This window comes from Clarias gariepinus, chromosome 3, assembly GCF_024256425.1.
Source record: "Clarias gariepinus isolate MV-2021 ecotype Netherlands chromosome 3, CGAR_prim_01v2, whole genome shotgun sequence".
NCBI lineage: Eukaryota > Metazoa > Chordata > Actinopteri > Siluriformes > Clariidae > Clarias > Clarias gariepinus.
In genome coordinates, this window is record NC_071102.1 from 20,433,192 (window position 1) to 20,452,384 (window position 19,193).

General features: G+C 37.7%; 1 protein-coding gene across 2 annotated transcripts in view; it reads left to right on the forward strand.

Annotated features, from left to right (window-relative positions):
* The window catches only part of rnf216 (ring finger protein 216), a 34,454-nt gene that overhangs the window by 2,609 nt on the left and 12,652 nt on the right, over positions 1–19,193 (forward strand). For both annotated transcript variants that reach the window (XM_053492031.1, XM_053492032.1), the window contains exons 3-12: positions 3,186–3,307; positions 3,469–4,059; positions 6,072–6,148; positions 7,487–7,589; positions 9,883–10,044; positions 10,241–10,355; positions 11,515–11,651; positions 12,973–13,023; positions 13,991–14,128; positions 15,085–15,312. In XM_053492031.1, coding sequence (XP_053348006.1) covers positions 3,186–3,307; positions 3,469–4,059; positions 6,072–6,148; positions 7,487–7,589; positions 9,883–10,044; positions 10,241–10,355; positions 11,515–11,651; positions 12,973–13,023; positions 13,991–14,128; positions 15,085–15,312 — 1,724 coding nt within the window. The remainder of the gene's footprint in view (positions 1–3,185; positions 3,308–3,468; positions 4,060–6,071; positions 6,149–7,486; positions 7,590–9,882; positions 10,045–10,240; positions 10,356–11,514; positions 11,652–12,972; positions 13,024–13,990; positions 14,129–15,084; positions 15,313–19,193) is intronic.

A 19,193-nucleotide genomic window follows, 5' to 3' on the forward strand; every position in this document is an offset into this window, starting at 1 on the left:
GTGTTGGATTAAATTCTCGTTCCTTTTAAACACAGTGTGTGAGCCCTGCTACGGTGCTCGTCTTCATATCCAGCGTTTAAAGGATGACACAGCAGCACATTTACAATCAACTCGTAAAATAAAAATCTCCATTTAAGTCCGTAAGGCGGTTGTGTAATTCTGCCAAGCAGCATGCTGTGTGTGGATCTGTCATGGGTAAGTCATGCTCTTCAATTAAAATGGATTAAAGGTGACTGAAAGGCTCCTCCTCTTCCTCCACTGTATCAAGTGCAGGGTGAGAGCACTGGTTTTGGACTGACTGTCATACTGCTACCATTTTCTTTTCATTCCATAAGCAACAGGTCAAACTTTATAACTTTTAACATGTCGAGTAGGTTATTATATAATATGTGCATGCAATAGATTGATAGATTCATCTTGATTGTCTTCTTCCAAAGTGCAAGTACAGAGACACTGAAATTTAGTCGGCTTCTAAACAGAAGTGCATAGGTGTGGCCTGTTTACATCAAATAACAGTGTGTTATAACGAACAGAAGATGCATTGGGTATTAGAGTTATGGTCTCTGTAGAATGTACAGTCGTGGCCAAAAATTTTGAGAATGACACAAATATTAGTTTTTACAAAGTTTGCTGCTAAACTGCTTTTAGATCTTTGTTTCTGTGATGTACTGAAATATAATTACAAGCACTTCATAAGTTTCAAAGGCTTTTATCGACAATTACATGACATTTATGCAAAGAGTCAGTATTTGCAGTGTTTGCCCTTCCTTTTCAGGACAACTGCAATTCGACTGAGTTTCCAGGCCATGGACCCAATATTTCAACGTTTTGGTCCCCGAGCAACTTAATTTATCACTTTTGCCTTATGGCACGGTGCTCCATCGTGCTGGAAAATGCATTGTTCTTCACCAAACTGTTGTTGGATTGTTGGAAGAAGTTGCTGTTGGAGGGTGTTTTGGTACCATTCTTTATTTATGGCTGTGTTTTTGGGCAAAATTGTGAGTGAGCCCACTCCCTTGGATGAGAAGCAACCCCACACATGAATGGTCTCAAGATGCTTTACTGTTGGCATGACGCAGGACTGATGGTAGCGCTCACCTTTTCTTCTCCGCACAAGCCTTTTTCCAGATGCCCCAAACAATCGGAAAGAGGCTTCATCGGAGAATACAACTTTGACCCAGTCCTTAGCAGTCCATTCACCATACTTTCTGCAGAAGATCAATCTGTCCCTGATGTTTTTTTTTTTTTTTTTTTTTGGAGAGAAGTGTCTTCTTTGCTGCCCTTCTTGACACCAGGCCATCTTCCAAAAGTCTTCGCCTCACTGTGCGTGCAGATGCGCTCACACCTGCCTGCTGCCATTCCTGAGCAAGCTCTGCACTGGTGGCACTCCGATCCCGCAGCTGAATCTTTTTTAGGAGACGATCCTGGCGCCTGCTGGACTTTCTTGGACGCCTTGAAGCCTTCTTAACAAGAATTGAACCTCTTTCCTTGAAGTTTTTGATGATCCTATAAATTGTTGATTTAGATGCAATCTTAGTAGCCACAATATCCTTGCCTGTGAAGCCATTTTTATGCAACGCAATGATGGCTGCACACGTTTCTTTGCAGGTCACCATGGTTAACAATGGAAGAACAATGCTTTCAGGCATCACCCTCCTTTTAACATGTCAAGTCTGCCATTCTACCCAATCAGCCTGACATAATCTCTCCAGCCTTGTGTTTGTCAACATTCTCACCTGAGTTAACAAGACGATTACTGAAATGATCTCAGCAGGTCCTTTAATGACAGCAATGAAATGCAGTGGAAGGGTTTTTTGGGGATTAAGTTAATTTTCATGGCGAAGAAGGACTCTGCAATTCATCTGATCACTCTTCATAACATTCTGGAATATATGCAAATTGCTGTTATAAAAACTTAAGCAGCAACTTTTTCATTTTCCAATATTTATGTAATTTTCAAAACTTTTGGCCACGACTGTACATGTATAAGTTCTGCATTATTTATTTTTTAAAAAAAATTCAGAGATTTTTCCTGATTTTCTCCCTAATTTAGTCGTGTCCAATTCCTCCCCGTCACTAGGGGGCTCCCACATTAAGGCTACTACTACCATTCAGTCGGGAGGGCCGAAGACTATCACGTGTTTCCTCCGAACCTTGTAATGCCAGCTGACCGCATCTTTGCGGACTGCTCGCTCATGCACCGTTGGGGGCGGAGTAACACACTCGGAGGAAAGCGATATCCGCTCCTTCCCCTTACGTCAGCTCACAGACGCCCCTGATTGGCTGTAGTGCCGTGATTAATGTGGGAGCACAAAGTACCTCTCATCCCTCCCCTCTGAGAGAGCTCGGCCAATCAGCTCTCTCTAGACCTCCAGCTGCAGGTTACAGCATCACCTGGGAATCGAACCAGCGATCTCCGGATGATGGGGCGAGCACTTTACCACTTGCGAGTGGTAACGCTTTTAACGTTTTTAATGCTGGATTGCGAGTAACACAGTTTGCAAGTGTTCTGCAAGACAAGCAAAGATTTTCAATAAATTTTGACTTGGAAAATGAACAAGTCTTGGTTTATGAGTACCGAGTATCATGTATCACGCATTTGTTCTTGTTTTGATGCAGAGCATCACGTGAAGACAATCGAGCCCCTGCTGGGTCTTAGTGCCATCTCTCACTGGTATAATCAACATCCGTGCACGTGTATACTGTTTACTATAACATTATGACTGCGTGTGTGTGTAAAACACATATTATTTTGTGCCTCTTGCTTTTCGCAGTCAGCGTTTCTTGTAAATGTCCTCCAGGGCGGGTAGCTGGGTGCCCGTGATTGGTTGGTCGGCTTTCTCAACTCTATGAAGGGCTTTTTACAGTCAGAACAAAAATAAAGCGCAGTGGCTGCACCACACTGAGATGCAGATTGTAAGGATGCTCTTAATGGCACAGCGGAATAGACATTAACACAGTATGTGCGGTGTGTTTGCAGCAGTGCTACGAAAACCCATGGGTGATGTACAACACATTTACTGGGTACATCCAGACAGAGCTCCAGACCTGGTCTGCGTTTTTAGTGAAGTGTAGTTTATAGTGAATCTTTATTGATTGTAGTTTAGTGTTTCTGTGGATCACTCAAGCGAAGAATCTCTGAAATGTAAGATCACCTGTTCTTTTATTTATGTGATCCCGCTCAGATAGCACATCGAGAAGGAGGACCTACATAACTATATCTGACGACTCGGACGACGAGCTCAACATGCTCAGGCCCAAAGTCAAAGACGAAGACGACGATGACGGCGAAGTGCACATTTTAGAGGTAGCGGATCAAAATTTTCTGGAACGTAATCTGATCTTATAATTTTGTTGTATTTTGTTTGTGTGTGTTTAATAATAATCAAGGCTATTAAATTCAGGATGTCCTAAATGTATTTAGTGTGTTCAGTCATTTATCTAAGAAAGTTCTTGTTTCTGCTCCAGGCTCGGTTGCCGCCTCATCGCGTACTGATCCGACCTGCTGCTCAATGGGGAGGCAGCTCGTCCCAAAGCCAGCCGTGTGCGTCGGGCTCGAACCCCATGGACTCGCACTTTCCTCACACTTCTGTAGCTCAGCCCGCATCAGGAAATCAAGCCATTGGTGTCTTCACTACGGACCAGAACGCTGTACCTTCCACATCTAAAGATGTTGTATTTGTTGGACAACACATTTCCATTAAAACTCAGCCGGCGGGTCAGGGCACGGCGCTGTTCACCCCGGCTAACTCGGAGTTATTGGGTGTGAAAGTGGCTGTGGTGAGTCCGCACCGAACTGAAAGGTACGCCGGGGCCGTAGTCCCATTTCCCCCCCAGGAACGGCCCACGGACACGCCTCAGCCCTCACACGCAGCGCAGGAGCCTGAGGAGCACCCGCAGCATCAACCACAGCATCAGCAGATTCCTGAACTTGTCCCCGCTCGCATACCGCTGTACGCTGAGAACGAGAGGCCTGGTCCTTCTACAGTCGCCGAGCCTCCAGCTCCGGATCCACAAACGGCTCAGCAGGACAGTCTGAATGCTCTCGTCGCACGAGTGGTAAACCGTCCAGTTAGCATTAAAATTATGCTCCAGGCCTGTTATACAATAATACTATATAACCCTTTATAAAATAATAATATATAACTCTTTATATAATAATAAAACTATATAATCCTTTATAATATAATAAAACTGTATAATCATTTAAATAAAAATAATAGTATATAACCCTTTATATAATATAAATATTACCCTTTATGTAATAATTATAATACTATATAATCCTGTATATAATAATAATATTATATAACCCTTTATATAATGATAATATTTAACTCTTTATATAATAATAATATATAACTACTATATACAAACTTAAATAATCCTTTTGATTGTGTAAAGCTGCTTTGCCATAAGGTCAAATGTTAAAAACGCTATACAAATAAAATTGAATTAAATTATATGATAATAATCGTTTTATATAATAATAATATACAACCCTTTATATAAAAATAATAGATAAGACTGTACAGTTTGAGTCGCCTTACAGTGATCTGATTCTCTCCATGGTTTTAATAGAAGTGCTGAAGGTCAAGTGGAACACTTTTCTCATCAGAACTCAGGTTTCAAAGAGATATTCGTATACATTTTAAAATCTGAAATTAATACAATATTAATATTATAGCCAGTAACATATGCTGGATATGAACAGATTTATTTCCATATATATATATATATATATATATATATATATATATATATATATAAAATTGTCGTTATTATTACTAGGGACGAGAATCAGCAGGGACCTCCTGATACAATGTTATCACCATATCCAAAATTGTATGAATATCTCGATCCAATATAAAACTTTTTTCATTTTTATTTTTTTTTTTAGAATTAAAAACAAACTTATCAAAAAATTTTCTCCTACCACACAGGATACTTTGCTATGTAAATAGTTTAGAGCACACCACCTGCAGGATTATAGTGGAATTGCAATGTTTTACCACCTCTAATGCAAATGTATAAATTAAAAATGTGGTGATATATATGACTTGCTACGGTGCCCCTTAAGGGACATGGATGGAAAAAATATGTGAAAGAATCTTTGGACCGAGCCTGGAGTATGAGGCACGTGGTCTCTATTTATTCATCTATTTTTTAAATTTTTTTTAAAAATTTTTTGTTTTTTTTCCTTCCCTCACCCATGTGCCTTTAGGGGTCACATAAAAGAATCACAATACATCCCCGAATCTATTTTTAATAATCATCATCAAAAGTTTTATTGGCATAGAAGTGAGTTGAAATAACTTTTGCTGTTTGCTGTTCGTTTCATTTTTTTTAAACAGTCTGTGCTCCTTACCTTTTATGGAGTTTTGTGGGCGTTACTACATGCAAATTAGTCGTGCCAGCAATTTCCTTTCCACAGTAGGGCTGGTCAACATACATTGTGTGTACAAAAACACTCCCGTTGTTCCCTAAACATTTTCTGACATTAAATTTCTTCGGCTTTCACAAGCACTAACAGAAGACTTTACAAAAATGTCAATAAACAGCAAACAAAATTAGGATGAAAACTAGACCTAATCTGTTGTTATTGTTTTACAACCTAATCATAAATCAGGTTTGCAAGGCACATCACAGATCTATTTCACGCATCATCATTTCTGTTTGCGTTTCTGCAAGGAGTCTCCATTGTCAGGGCTTTGAAACAGTCAGCAGTAAGGCTGATCTTATCAGGTTTTTTTAAAAAAAGAAACGTTCTTCTGCTCTCTGGCGTCTGTTTTACCTGTAAAGAGGTAAATCTTTCCTTATTTACATTCCCCTGTGGCTATGCGCTGTTTATTCGCTTTTTAAAGAGTAGATTTGTTGACACATTGGACTTGGCATCGACACTACTGAATACTTTCTCATATTTACCATAGACATTTTTTTTATTGCATAAGGAAGCGATCTGCACTATCTCACCTGCAACCTGTTTGTTCACAAGTTGTTCATATCAGACTGCATGTGTATAACGTTATGGTGTTAAATCGTGTTGTTTGGCTTATGTGTACGTGTCACAGGTGGACCTTTTCCCAGACGTCGAAGAGCCGTACGTGGTGGAACTGATCGAGAGAAGTGAAGTGAAGGATTTAAATGTGTAAGCACAAATATTTTCCTTTGTGATCGACACTAAAGTGTTTCTCTTTCAGGTAGCGGTGTAGTGATTCGCCCGGGAAATAATTTAATTTGTTTATAATAATGGCTTCACGTTTTTAATTTTGATTTGATTCTCAGAATATTGTGGATCAACTTCAAATGAGGATATTTACTGACTGAAAAGATGGCGTTTTGTGTCTGAATGATCATTTTTGTAAAACGGTGAACATTTTTGTCTGTATAAAAGAAAATTAATTCAAAATAGCTGTGAACTGAAGTTTACTATTTTAAATAAATGTACTATATGTTCATCACAGCTTAAAAATAAATGAAGTACAACAGAACTTCGGGAAACGAATATAAGAATGGACATTTTGTAAGAAAATTGCATCAGCATATGAACCGCTTTCAGCATGTGACCGGACAAGTGGCTAAGTTGCATCAGTGGAAAGCCAGTGTTTTTTTTTTTTTTTTTAGCTTTTTTGTGCAGGATTTAGTGACGACCGCACCACATAGTTAGCAAGGACGGTGGCAAGAAGAAAAGGGAGCTAAAGGGAGCTATTATTTATAATTAAAAAAGTAATCATGGCTAAAAAAAACAGCCGGTGCCGAAAGGGATCATAAATTAAGCTTGAGTGCGGTCTAACTTCTAATTATTTCATATTTACACATCTTTTCTAAATGTTTTTATTGTTTTTATATAATAAAATATAATTATATTGTTGGAAATCGATAATATTGGTAGTATTTTTTTGGGTTGCTGGAACGGATTATCTACGTTTACATTATGTCCTAAGGGAAAAGTTAGTTTCACAATAGAAATTTTCACTTTAAGAACTCGCCCTCAGAACTAATGAAATTTATATGCTGAGGTTCTGCTGTAATTTTGTTAAAAAAAAAAAACATTATACACTGCACCTGAGATGTGATTTTAAGTGGAAATGGAGCGCCAATGTCGGTTATAGTGCTAATGTTCATATTCCGTAAACCACATAATATATAACGTGTGTCGCTATAACACTGTGATCCAGGAATATCAGGCCATTCAAAACTAATGGCACAGGCTCAACATTAAACTGCCTTTATTTGCCTCTAAAAAAACTTGCTCACACTCGATTATTATGTTTTTGTTTAATATTGTTGGAGAGGCAGATTAGAACGTCTTGTGTTCAGTCAGTGCAAATGCATTAGATGCGCGATTAATAAAACGCTCATTTCCATGCTGTCAGTAACTTGTTTTCAAATTAACAGTGCACCGTTAGACACTCAATAAAATCACCCTTATATTGGTTACATAGTGATTGTCTTGTTTTTTTTCTTTGTTATTGTTTATAATCAGAATATGCAATATGCTGTTGGAGAATCCAGAGTACCTGAGCAAAGCGAACTCCGTATTAACTCAGAGAAGTGTACTCCTCGAGACGAATGACAGTGAAACACAGGTTTGTAGAGTTTATTTGGACTGATCTTTGTTTCAGGAGCCCTAGGAGAAAATGAACGATATTCAGATCCCTGTGTAGAATGAAATCAAATATATACAGTGTGTGTGTGTGTGTATATATACACACATTTTTATATATATATATATATATATATATATATATATATATATATATATATACACACATACAGTAAAAATGATGTACAATCCTAAGCTCTATATATATAGCTTAGGATTGTACATCATTTTTTTTACAGCACAACCTAGGCAGTACAATGATTTTATTTTATTATTTCATACACACATGACTGGAGGGGGAAAAGGTCACACATGTAAAAAAACTAGCTCAGGACTTAGTGGTTCTTTCAGAGACCAAATAATTTTTAAAATTTTTGCGACGCCACTCCCATATTCCAATAACAGTAAAAATAACAAAAGATATCTTAATTTTTCTGGTTAGACTTAACCTGAATAGAATTTGCCCCCCCAAAAGTTTAAATGACTGAAATTCTGATTATAAACATGTGTAACCTAGTTTATGATCCAAGCCCTAATAAATTAAATTATTTATTAGTTTTTTTTAAGAACAGAGAACCAAGCAAACATTTATAAGAATTTAAGTCTTCTTAAGGAGGTTTTTTTAAACACTCAGTTAATTTTGTGAGACAGATAGTCTTCAGGAAATACCTTCTGATTTCACAGTAAAAAAAGAAAAGCTGTGTGTTTTTGAGAGGAAATGTGGTGATGGTGAGGGAACGATGTTTACAGCTGCGGTAACGTAAGTGAGAACAGGAACCGATCTGACTTAAGGAAGTACTTTAACATTAACATGTAACAGTTAAAAATGTGTGACGTCAAAAAAAAAAACTAAACGAAGCCTTTGCAAATAGTCAATATAATTTAGTTTTTTTGGGGTTTTTTTTTCAGAAGAGCTCACCGTTATAAATCCCATCATATCTCATATGGTGCCTAAAGCTCTTACTCTAAGCCAAAAACAATCTTGTTCTGACATTCAACAAAGTTCATCTGTGTTTTTTTAATATTTAAATCAATTGTTTTGCTGCACAACATGAAAACTTGCGCTGTTGAATGTGTGTGTGCCGGTCAGTACCGCCCTGATAACTGTTTATTCTCAGTAAAGCTCATCACAGTGGAATGGTATTATATTGTACATCTCACCGTAGATCTTTCAATCTCTAAAGCTCCTACACTGGACATAACAGCAGCAATGATATTCCTTCAATCCGATTCCAACCAAACTGTTTATATTGACTCGGATCTGATCAGGTGTGTGTTTACATGCACAAAGCTTTTAATCGGAATATTGCATTTTTGAAATGCACAAAGTGATTCTGTGAAGCTGCTGGTTATATAACAAAAAAAGAATTGGTTTTGTCATCCAAATTAAAGGTTCCTAATAAGTGCTGCTTTCTGTGTTGTGGTCGGTTAAAAGATTGTAATGTCATCTATGATTGATTAGATGGATAATAAGTAAGCCCATCATCAGCCAGAGACCCAGTGGATGGATGTAAAGACTGGTGGGAGAGAGATGTTTCGCGTTCCCAGAAACTTGTTACATGACCCAATTTTACATTTTGATTTAAAATAAATTCCAATCGGACTGGATCAGGTCAGGCCGTTCCAACTGAGAGTTTTGCAATGTTATTCCGATTGAGACTAACGTTTGATGTTCCTGATTTGCTGTAAAGCTTCTCTTACTTTCTGTTCCTGATTTAAAATACCAGTTCTTTAAAATTCCACCAAACTTGCACTAATCATTATTCATCTCAGGTAAAAAGAACCTAGGATGGGTATTTATACGTTCTTTCGTGGGATCCAGTTAGTAAGTAAACCCTTAAGTTGTATGGGTGTGTTTTTAACACTGCCTTGCAGAGATTTTGTCAGTGTAATCTGGCAACCCCAGGTGGAATCTCTAACCGGAATGATTTTTATCATGATTAAGAAATATTGTCCATGTATCCGCAGGTATTGATTTTTAGGATTCATTTTAAGACACATGGGAGAGTTTATTCTGAAAATAAACTCTGAGGGAGTTTGATGTGATAAATATGTAGTACAGCCTGTTTTTCCAGCAGAAACAAAGAATGAATCACAAGTGGTCACTGTCGACACGTTCTTGACACCAGGTGTGAATGACTAGGCGTCTCGCTGTCTGCTTGATCCGAGCCCCAGGACACGTGGTGTTCTAGAGGCATGGATGCGGCCGAGACGTGCTACTGCTTATGAATACGTAGATGATTGATTAAAGCTTTTTTTTTTTTTTTTTTCTTTAGGAAACAGAAAACTATTTCGACTATTCAAAGCTAAACCGCGTCGGCCCAGAGGTTGCAATGCAGGCTGCAGAAATGCTGATGGGAGACTTCAGGATGCTGAGCTGCCAGGATATCAAATGGGCGCTGAATTGCCTCAAAGGACACTATGCAATCACCCGCAAGGTACCGCGTATTGCACTGATTTCCAAACTTTTAATATTTTAAAATAGCTTTATATGCAGGTTTTTAATAATACTGTAAATGTGTAATTAGGATTTTATTTAACATTTGACACTTTAATTCTGAGTCTAATCTCCCAGGTTTATCATGCTTGGGGTTTATTAGGCTTTAATGTCTGATTCTTGTTTGTTTGTTCCAGGCCTTATATGAAGCCCTTAAGAAGTGGCAAGAAAACTCTACTGACCCCTCAGGGAAGAGGAAGAAGAGGAAAGAGCCGAACGAACGAGCCTTTATCAAGTTCATGTTTGAGCAGGGTGACTACCTTGACTACGTTTCTCTTCCTTCTGGAAAAAAAAAAAAAAAAAACTCTACATGGTCACACACTTTTCACACATGCACTCTTATACTGTAAAAGATTCAAGATATTTATTGTTTTATTTATATATATATATATATATACCGTCTCCTAGTACACTGTGGTACAAGTAAACAATTAAAATGATAAACATAACATTACACGTCAACTTCATGGGCGGACCTCATAATTTGGAAGTTAATGTTCGGAAATTATATTTGGAAGTTTATTATGTATAGAGTCAGAACACCTAATGCGGGTAGTAGTGGCTCTAGGTAGAGGGTTAAAAGCACCGAGTTACTGATCAGAAGGTCGGCGGTTCGAGGCCCTGCTCCACCAGGTTGCCACTGTTAGGGTTAAGAGCCTTGCTCAGGTGCCCCATCTGCGCTCTGACCACTGTTTCGCTGTGATACGCCAAGAATCAATGTCACTGTGCAGTTATGTACATCTGATTAAAAAAAAAACTATAATTTTTCCAGATCGCATTCAACATGGGGTGTGAGTGTGAACCCATAAGGGGACAAAGTAATAAGCAGACACACACAAGATCCCAACATTTCTGACGATGTTACATTTAGTGGGTCTGTCCATCACAACACTCTGGGGAGGAACACTTAGATGCTGGGATTTGTGTTGCCAGATTGAGTGGCTTTTCACGGAGTTTGGCACAAAAAAAAAAATTTGTTTCATAGTTCAATTCATAGTTCCAGTATAATCCTAAAGGTGGCGCTCTAAACTATTTCTAAAATGACAGGCGTCACAGCATCCCAGGGTAAGGGTGAATTATTCGCAGTTTATTTAGAATTGTAACAAAATCTAGTTGGAAGAATTAATATCTAATCTAGATATTTATAAAATAGTGATAGTTGCAGAATCGTATTACAAATGTAATTGGCACCCAACACCCCTCGCAGTGATTCCCATCCCTACTTTTTAGCACTACTTAGGGTTGATTATTATTTTATTTTTTTTACTGTGATCTGGCAACCCCAGGTGGTATCTAACACTGTACTGTGGGTTTCAAATCTGTTGAACTTCTCTGGGTTTCCTCACAACAGCACATTCATCCACCTTGTCGCAGGTTATGAATTGCCTTTTATTTATTTATAACTTTCCAGGTTCCTTCAAACTGGAAAGGAAAATGTTCTTTCTAGAGAAGAACCGGAGATGGTGCCGGAGTTTCGACATGCCGCTTGAGCCTTCTCTAATGAAAGAGCTTCAGTTTTATGAGCAGAAAGCAAAGGAAATGGCTGAGGTACGATTAGTTTATTTATTTATTTATTTATTTATTTATTTTTAACAGATTTTAATTTCCCCTTGGCATTTACTTTCATATGAGGAATACCACGAGCACTCGGAAGGAATGTGTTTATCTTGAGCCGTATGTCAGGACGTGCGATATGGGAGAAAGATAAGGGTCACTCCATGAAAACTGCAGCCAAACTGGGACATTAGGGGAAAATGTTTTAGGAAAAGGAATTTTAGGGAACACTCCCATCCTTACACTGACATCACCCCCAGACATAACGGCGTATGGGAAGATAACATCTTCACTCAGACATGAGCTCACTCTCTGTGCCGAAAGGACATGAAAAAGAACGACCAATACATCAATAATATAATTTGTGTTGTTAAAAAATTTAATTGGCTAATAATTGAGAAGTAAATAACATTTAATAGAAGGATTAATAGGAAGTTAGGAAGTGGATCTCAAGATCTGTTAACTTAAATGTTTTAAGATAACTTTTTAGTTTTAGTCGAGTCAAAAAGAAAGATTTAGAGGACTGAAGGTGGTGAGAAGTTTCTTGGATATGGAGGCTGCATTACTGTGAACGTATCAGCTATTTTAGTTTGTACAATAGCATAACTGTAACACCATATATACAGTATTAATTGAGTGGTTTCGCTATACTCATCATGAAATGTCACAAACAGCTGCAGTTTTCATGAGAGTAACCTGAACCAGACACCACAAAGATATCATAATGTTTCAGATTTGTTAATGAAGTGTTTACAAAATCGCAGCTTCTCATTATATATATATAAGGACAATATCTGGTCACAATCCATAGATGTGATAACCTGGTGATTCAGTACATGATGGGAGCATCGCTTCTTTTCCATCCTTCCAAAGTCAAGTCTTTCTAACAAACTGAAGCCTTTTTTCTGATGAGTCTCACCAACAAGTGCTTTTTTTAATGGACACACAGATGTTTAGTTCCAATCCATTGTACTTTCTACTGTAGATTTTTTGTGATGCAGTTTCACCAAGTCATCTCCAATCATGCTTATTCCTGATTTTTTTTAAATATATAAGAGAGGTTTTTATTACGTTGGATTAATCGTTCATCTCCATATTTTTTCAAGTTTTATTAATGCACTGGACAGTTTTCAACCCAATCGCAGTCATTTCATTCCATCTCCTTAGTTGTTGTCTTTGCTTGACGCAGGTCATCCTAAAACAATGACTTCATGTTGCCTAGGCAGTGTATATTCAACATCCTGGAAAATAAATTTAGGAAAAGTAAAAAAATTTGGTGTGTTTATATTTTTAATATGTTTGATTTTGCTTCCAGCACGAAGATTTCCTTCTGGCGCTGCAAGTGAACGAGGAGCAGTATCAAAAGGTAAGCCTGTCAGGTCACAGTTATAGATGTGTAAAGGAACATTTATCAGCTTGTTCCTAGTGATGTTATTATTTTTTTTTTAACTAATTTAAGATTTCTTTTCCATGTCTAACACTTTCACCCTGTTGTTGCCATAAAAATTGAAAACAGCTGAGCAGCTCAAAATTAAGGGAAATGATTAGTGCATGTTCCTTTTTGCATTCAGCGATGTAGTTGCAAATATGAGTACCTTTTTTTTTTTTTTTTCTTTTTTTTTTTTAAAGACTTTTTTGAACATTCATATTCGTACAAACTAAAAAAAAATTTTTTTTGGGGGGGGGGATTCCCGCCTGGTGTTTAAACAAGTCGATTAGCCTTTTTTTTTTCCCCCTAATGTGACATCATATAAGTACTTACCCTCCCCCAACTTGTTGCTCTGCTTTGCTGTCCTGTGAAAGGGCGTGGCTCAGCAGTACCTAATTTACATTAGACGCTTAAACAGTGATTTGGAGGAGTAGTGAAATAAAAGAAGTTCCAGGTTTAAAAAAAAAATGCTGTATCTAAGCGTTTTTCCAGCCAGAGCTTTACCACAGAGTTAGGGGAAGGAGCTCAGAGACCTGTCCACTTGTTAGAGAAAGGACCTATTAATGATATTAAAGAGCTGATTTGGTTGTTTTCAAATCACTTTTTGGAGTTTAATGATTTTAAAAAAATATATAAAGATTAATACAATTAAAACAACATCTTTGTTGATGATCTCAACTTAATCTTAGTATTAACATGACTGATTCAGTTGTTATAATAAAACTGTACAATTTGATAACCAAATTGGAAATGACTTTCTTCAAGAGTAATAAAACTACTATTATTAAGGAACTAGCTATAAAGGCAGCTCCTAGCTTTCACTCGTGTCCTGTCAACTAAATTCAGCGCACCTCCTGGGTAAACTGTTTGCGTCTTAATCATTTTGTGGGCGTGTACTCCTCAGGACGGTCAGCTGATCGAGTGCGGCTGCTGCTGCGGGGAATTCGCCTTTGAGGAGATGACCCAGTGCAGCGACGGCCATCTGTTCTGTAAGGAGTGCCTGGTGAAGTACGCGCAGGAGGCCGTGTTCGGATCAGGGCGGGTAAGCATCAGGGTCGTCTGAATTTACAGAATAAACCAATCTTCAAACGTCCAACGATCCGCTAGACATGACCCGCTATATGGTTGAATGCTTGAATCTGATTGGTTAGAAGTAGTGCATTATTTTTGGTATAACTCAACAACTCGCATAGCTGCAACATAAACAATTAATTAATATTTTATACATTCATGTGTGTGTAAAATACATTTCGATACGTGATTCATTTCTTTAGTATGTGTTCATACACAGGTACATATACAGCAGACAAATCACATAATCTAAAACTAATAATAATAATAATAAACAAATATGTTGTTTAACAGTGAACAGAATATAAAATTGTGGATGTGGTGATTTAAAAAAATATATATTTTTAGCATTTATGGCAGAAGTCTGGTTTGTGTAAGGGCTTCGTAAGTCTCGGAGGAGTTTACACGTCGTGGTTTCCCTGTGCAATAACAATCTGTGTTTTTCAGAAAGAGAGATTACATGATTGTTTACCACAGTTCAACCAGAACATGACTAAAACTGTCAAAACATTGCCTGGCATTAGGGGAATTACACTGTGTGTATGCACTATTTAAATCAATTCTTTTCACTCTTGGCTGTTTGAAATCCCCCGTGTTTATGTTTTCAGCATCGTTTCTTAAAAACTTTCACTTTCAGCTTGCTTCTGTTTTAATTCGATTTGTGGTAAAAATGAAACTTTAACGGCTGATATTAAACCTGGTGTTGATTTAATACTGAAATTGACCAAAGTTAAGCCGGGACTTTTGATTGTACAGAATAACAAAACACAGTTCTGAGAGTAAAAACTCCCTTTATTTCTCTATATAATCCCCTGATACACTAACTCACCTTTCCAAATGAAAAAAAAAAAATTATATATATATATATATTTATAATTAATTTATATATTAAGCAGTGTTTAATCGTGGGTGTGCTTTGCGTTGCAGTCGGAGTTGAGCTGTATGGACGGCAACTGTACCTGCTCCTTCCCCACCAGCGAGCTGGAGAAGATCTTACCGGAGAACATCCTGTGTAAATACTACGAGCGTCAGGCCGAGGAGGCCGTGGCCGCCACTTGCGCGGACGAGCTGGTCAGGTGTCCGTTTTGTAACTTCCCTGCACTTTTGGATAAAGAGATCTCTCTGTTCAGCTGCCCCAATCCCCGCTGCAGAAAGGTTAGTGTGTGCAATACATGTTTCAAACACACACGTTTAAAGCCGTTTGTAGCAGAAGACCGCTGTTTTGGAAGCAGAGACGAGCCACAGGGCCGGAGAGAGAGAGAGAGCAGTTCAGAAAATCAATTTGGAGAGCGTTTATGAATTTTTTAGCAAATTTTTTATTGCTTATTTAAAAGGATGTTATATGTACATGACATGCAGGAAATAAAGACACCCGTATTTTTAGTTGTTCTTGTTCTTATCACCAGATGGAAATCACTTTATTATAATCACTTTTATTTTAAAATGAACTGTAGTAGTGTTAATGGTGAAAAGGAGGATTTCTAGATCTAGCTGTTAGTCTCTGGAAGAGTCCGCTCTTAAATCAGACAGATCTCCTAGGAATGTTTAAAAGGGTTGGGGGTCCACTTCAAGCCGTAGTCATAATATTAACATCACATGTTCAGTGCTTCAATTTTATTATAAAACTTTAGGGGCCTGTTTATGTCTTGCATCTTTGTGTGTTCAGTCGTGTTCACGTCTTAACAGGAAATAACTGAAGTAAAGTGTGTAACTGAGTCTTCCACATACAGTACTGTGAAAAAGTTTTGACCCACCCCTCTTTTCCTCATATGAAGTTGCTGCTGCTGAGATTGTTACAGAAACGACCTATTTTTATATATTTACGCTTTTTGCAGCCCGTCACAGTAAAAACATTTATTCGCGTTTTTTAAATTCAATCCACGCTGTTTAAATAAATTTAATGTGACGAAATAAGGGTGGGTTAAGACTTTTGCACAGTACTGAAACTTCCACTTTGTACGTTTCATGTGTGGCGATGAACAATGCAGAGTAATTATTAAAACAGGAAATCTCACTTAAAAAAAAAAACTGAAATGAGAAAATTGTATAATAATCCCCAAAAATATGAGTTTTTCTTAATTATGATTTTTTTATTTTTATTTGGTATGCTTACCACTTAAAAGAAAATTTCATTTAGTTGTGTAATAATTCTACAGACTCATAGCTGCACACTAACTTACTGCTTCTTGAGGTTTCTAAAGATCTTTGACTGACCAAGAGTGTCGTATTTGTTCAACACTTGAAGTTAATCCTCAGGAACAAAACCACACACAGTGCATTACTTTTCCTTTTATATGCACTTGGTTATGGTGAGGTGAAAGTCTGATAGTACTGTTGTACTGTACTCTAATCAGAGTTCAGCTTTAAAGACTTGTGTGAAAATTAAACCAACAAAGAGAGAGCAAAACAGATTTATTTTTATTCTGTAATATATTTATAACATTACAATAAATAGATTGGCTAAAACAGTAATGCTTGATTTAGAAATAATAATAATAATAAAACCATTATAAAAAAGTAATATAATTATATTCTACCAAACAACATGGATTAAACAACAAACAAACAAAAAAAAGATTTTTTCATTTAATTTAAGGGGAGGGTTCCATGTAGAATGATAGTGAGGATTGAAAACAACAGATATGTAAAAGAGCCACAGGGGGTTTATGTTAATTTACTGTAAAATTCAGGTAATGTGGATATCAAGTACATAAGCTCTGACACTTTTCACTTTTTTTTTTTTCATTTTTCTTGGTGTGTCCTGACAAATGTAATGACCGTTAACAGCTTCTACTTACAAAATATTTGCGAGGGTTTATTAAGATTACCATTAAACATTCTTGTGAATTGTACAGATTAAGTTTCAGTTTTTCGTTGATTTACTCACAGAAAGAGAAACTGTGTAGTGAGGGGGCGATGATCTGTAGCCGTGAGGAGGAAGTGATAGTACGGTTTGTATTAAGTGTGTAAAGTCACACTTTCACGTATCGCCGCACTGGCACACGCTTACACCAGACTAAAAACACAGCGGGGGCAAATTAATCTAAAATCCTGTGCGTTATAAGCCGCACATGCCCACATGGTCACAGTCACTCACCCCATGTGCTAGGAGATAAAACGTCACCCTTTCGTTATAATCCTACAGGCGGTACATTCCAAACTATTCCCACATCGGCATGAAAGGTAGAAGGGAATTAATTGGCAAGTTTGTTTTGAAATAATAACTATTGCGGATGATGTAACTGAGATACGCGCTGTGCAGTAACACTGTAGCTTTGTTTTTAATTTAAATTTGATGTTAAATGTTAAACTCTTGTATTTGAAGATTTAAAATTAAGATTTAAAATTGTAACAAAATTGGGAAAATATCTGATATTGAATCTGCAATTTTAATAAAATCTGCGCCGAGGAATTGTAATTTTAAAGTATCGGGTGGTGACTGGTGATTCCCGTCCCTAGTACACACAGTGTATAATACTCTGTACAAGGAGTCCCCGACTTACAATCGATTTCCGTTCCCGGCAGCACGTTTCTAAATCGGATTTGTTCTCAAGTCCGACAAAGTGAGTCATGTAGGCCTTTGACACAAATATACAAAGTAAAGCATTAAAAAAACGCACACAATTGGTGTTTTGGTTCAGCTGACCATGTTTAAATCCAACCTGGGAGTGAGAGACAACGCTACATGGTGTTTACTGTGCGCTTGAACGGAAAACATTTTGTCTCAGAGCTGTTTTCCATTGGACTGTGAACTCTGTTTTGTTGAGGATTTTCTGAAATTAGGATTATTCTCCATCAGGACAGCTTTACAGGACAGATATTTTCTATTGTCTGAAATTGAAACTGATTTGTTGAAACCGGTGAAGCCGACTCATTTCTCCGCAACCCACACGCATCATTTGTTCACATGGAACCGTGGTCTGTTCGTATCTGTGGAAATTTCGTAACTTAAAAGTTCATACAGTAAGTCAGGGACGACTGTGTCTTTTTATTAATTTTTTTGTTAATGAACTTGATCATCTGACAGATTTTTTTTTAAGCATGTCTTAATATCTTGACCTCTGCTAATCTTGATGTTAACCTGAAAATAGTTCTAGGTCCCGTCCTGCTAGATTTCAGTGTGATTTACGTTTCTGCGTCGTAGTTTTTTTTTTAGCCTAACGTGCACCTCCACACAAACTTGACCACACGTTGCAGAGACACAGACTTGCTTTTTCTACTCTTCTATGTTCTAATTGAGTTGAACATCGTACTGACTGTTTCGTCTGACGTCTTTTCTCGTTTCTGAGGTTCTGAGTTGCAGTAATTTCAATAAAAGTAAACTCCAACAAGGTCTACTGAGTTACCACAGACACCAAAAGAAATCACACCAGACAGTGGCGAAGAGACGCAGCACAGTGGAGTAGAAACCGTAATTGACTTTGTAATAAAGGCACTTGCATGGCCTTTAATGCGATGTAATGATTAGTGCAGGGAAACGGACTACCAGGCCTTTCTGCACTAACGGAAAACAAAGACGAGCTTTCATAGTGTCGGCTGTAAATGTCTGCACCACTCAGAGCTTTGACCGCTGCGTCCTGATTTAATTATTCAGCCCAAACCAGCAGAATCGTATAGTTATAAGTGCTTGTCCTGCTGGTGTTGCATGTTTTTTTTTTAAACCAATGGCCAATGTTGGATTCTGTGTAAATAACATTGTGCAAAAACCTCAAACAGCATTTAAAGAATCGTGAGCTTGTGGGATTTTCATGTTAGGCATGAGCGTGTGTGATCTGTTGGTTTTCTGTTGTTTTATCTGAGCTGCATGTGGGAGGACTCGGCTGGAATGTACCAGGCAGGGTTAGGAGAAGGGAGTCGTACGAGCGACTCCACGTTAGCAGCCGATTACTCAACCCGGTGAACCTCAGAAGAATGCCGGGACCTGGGGAGTCCTAACGCCTTACAATTTGTCCTCCTACTCTGCTACTGTCTTTCTCTCCCTTTCTTGTTTTTTCTGTAAAATGTCATTTCTATTTATTTTTTTGGTAGTACATAAT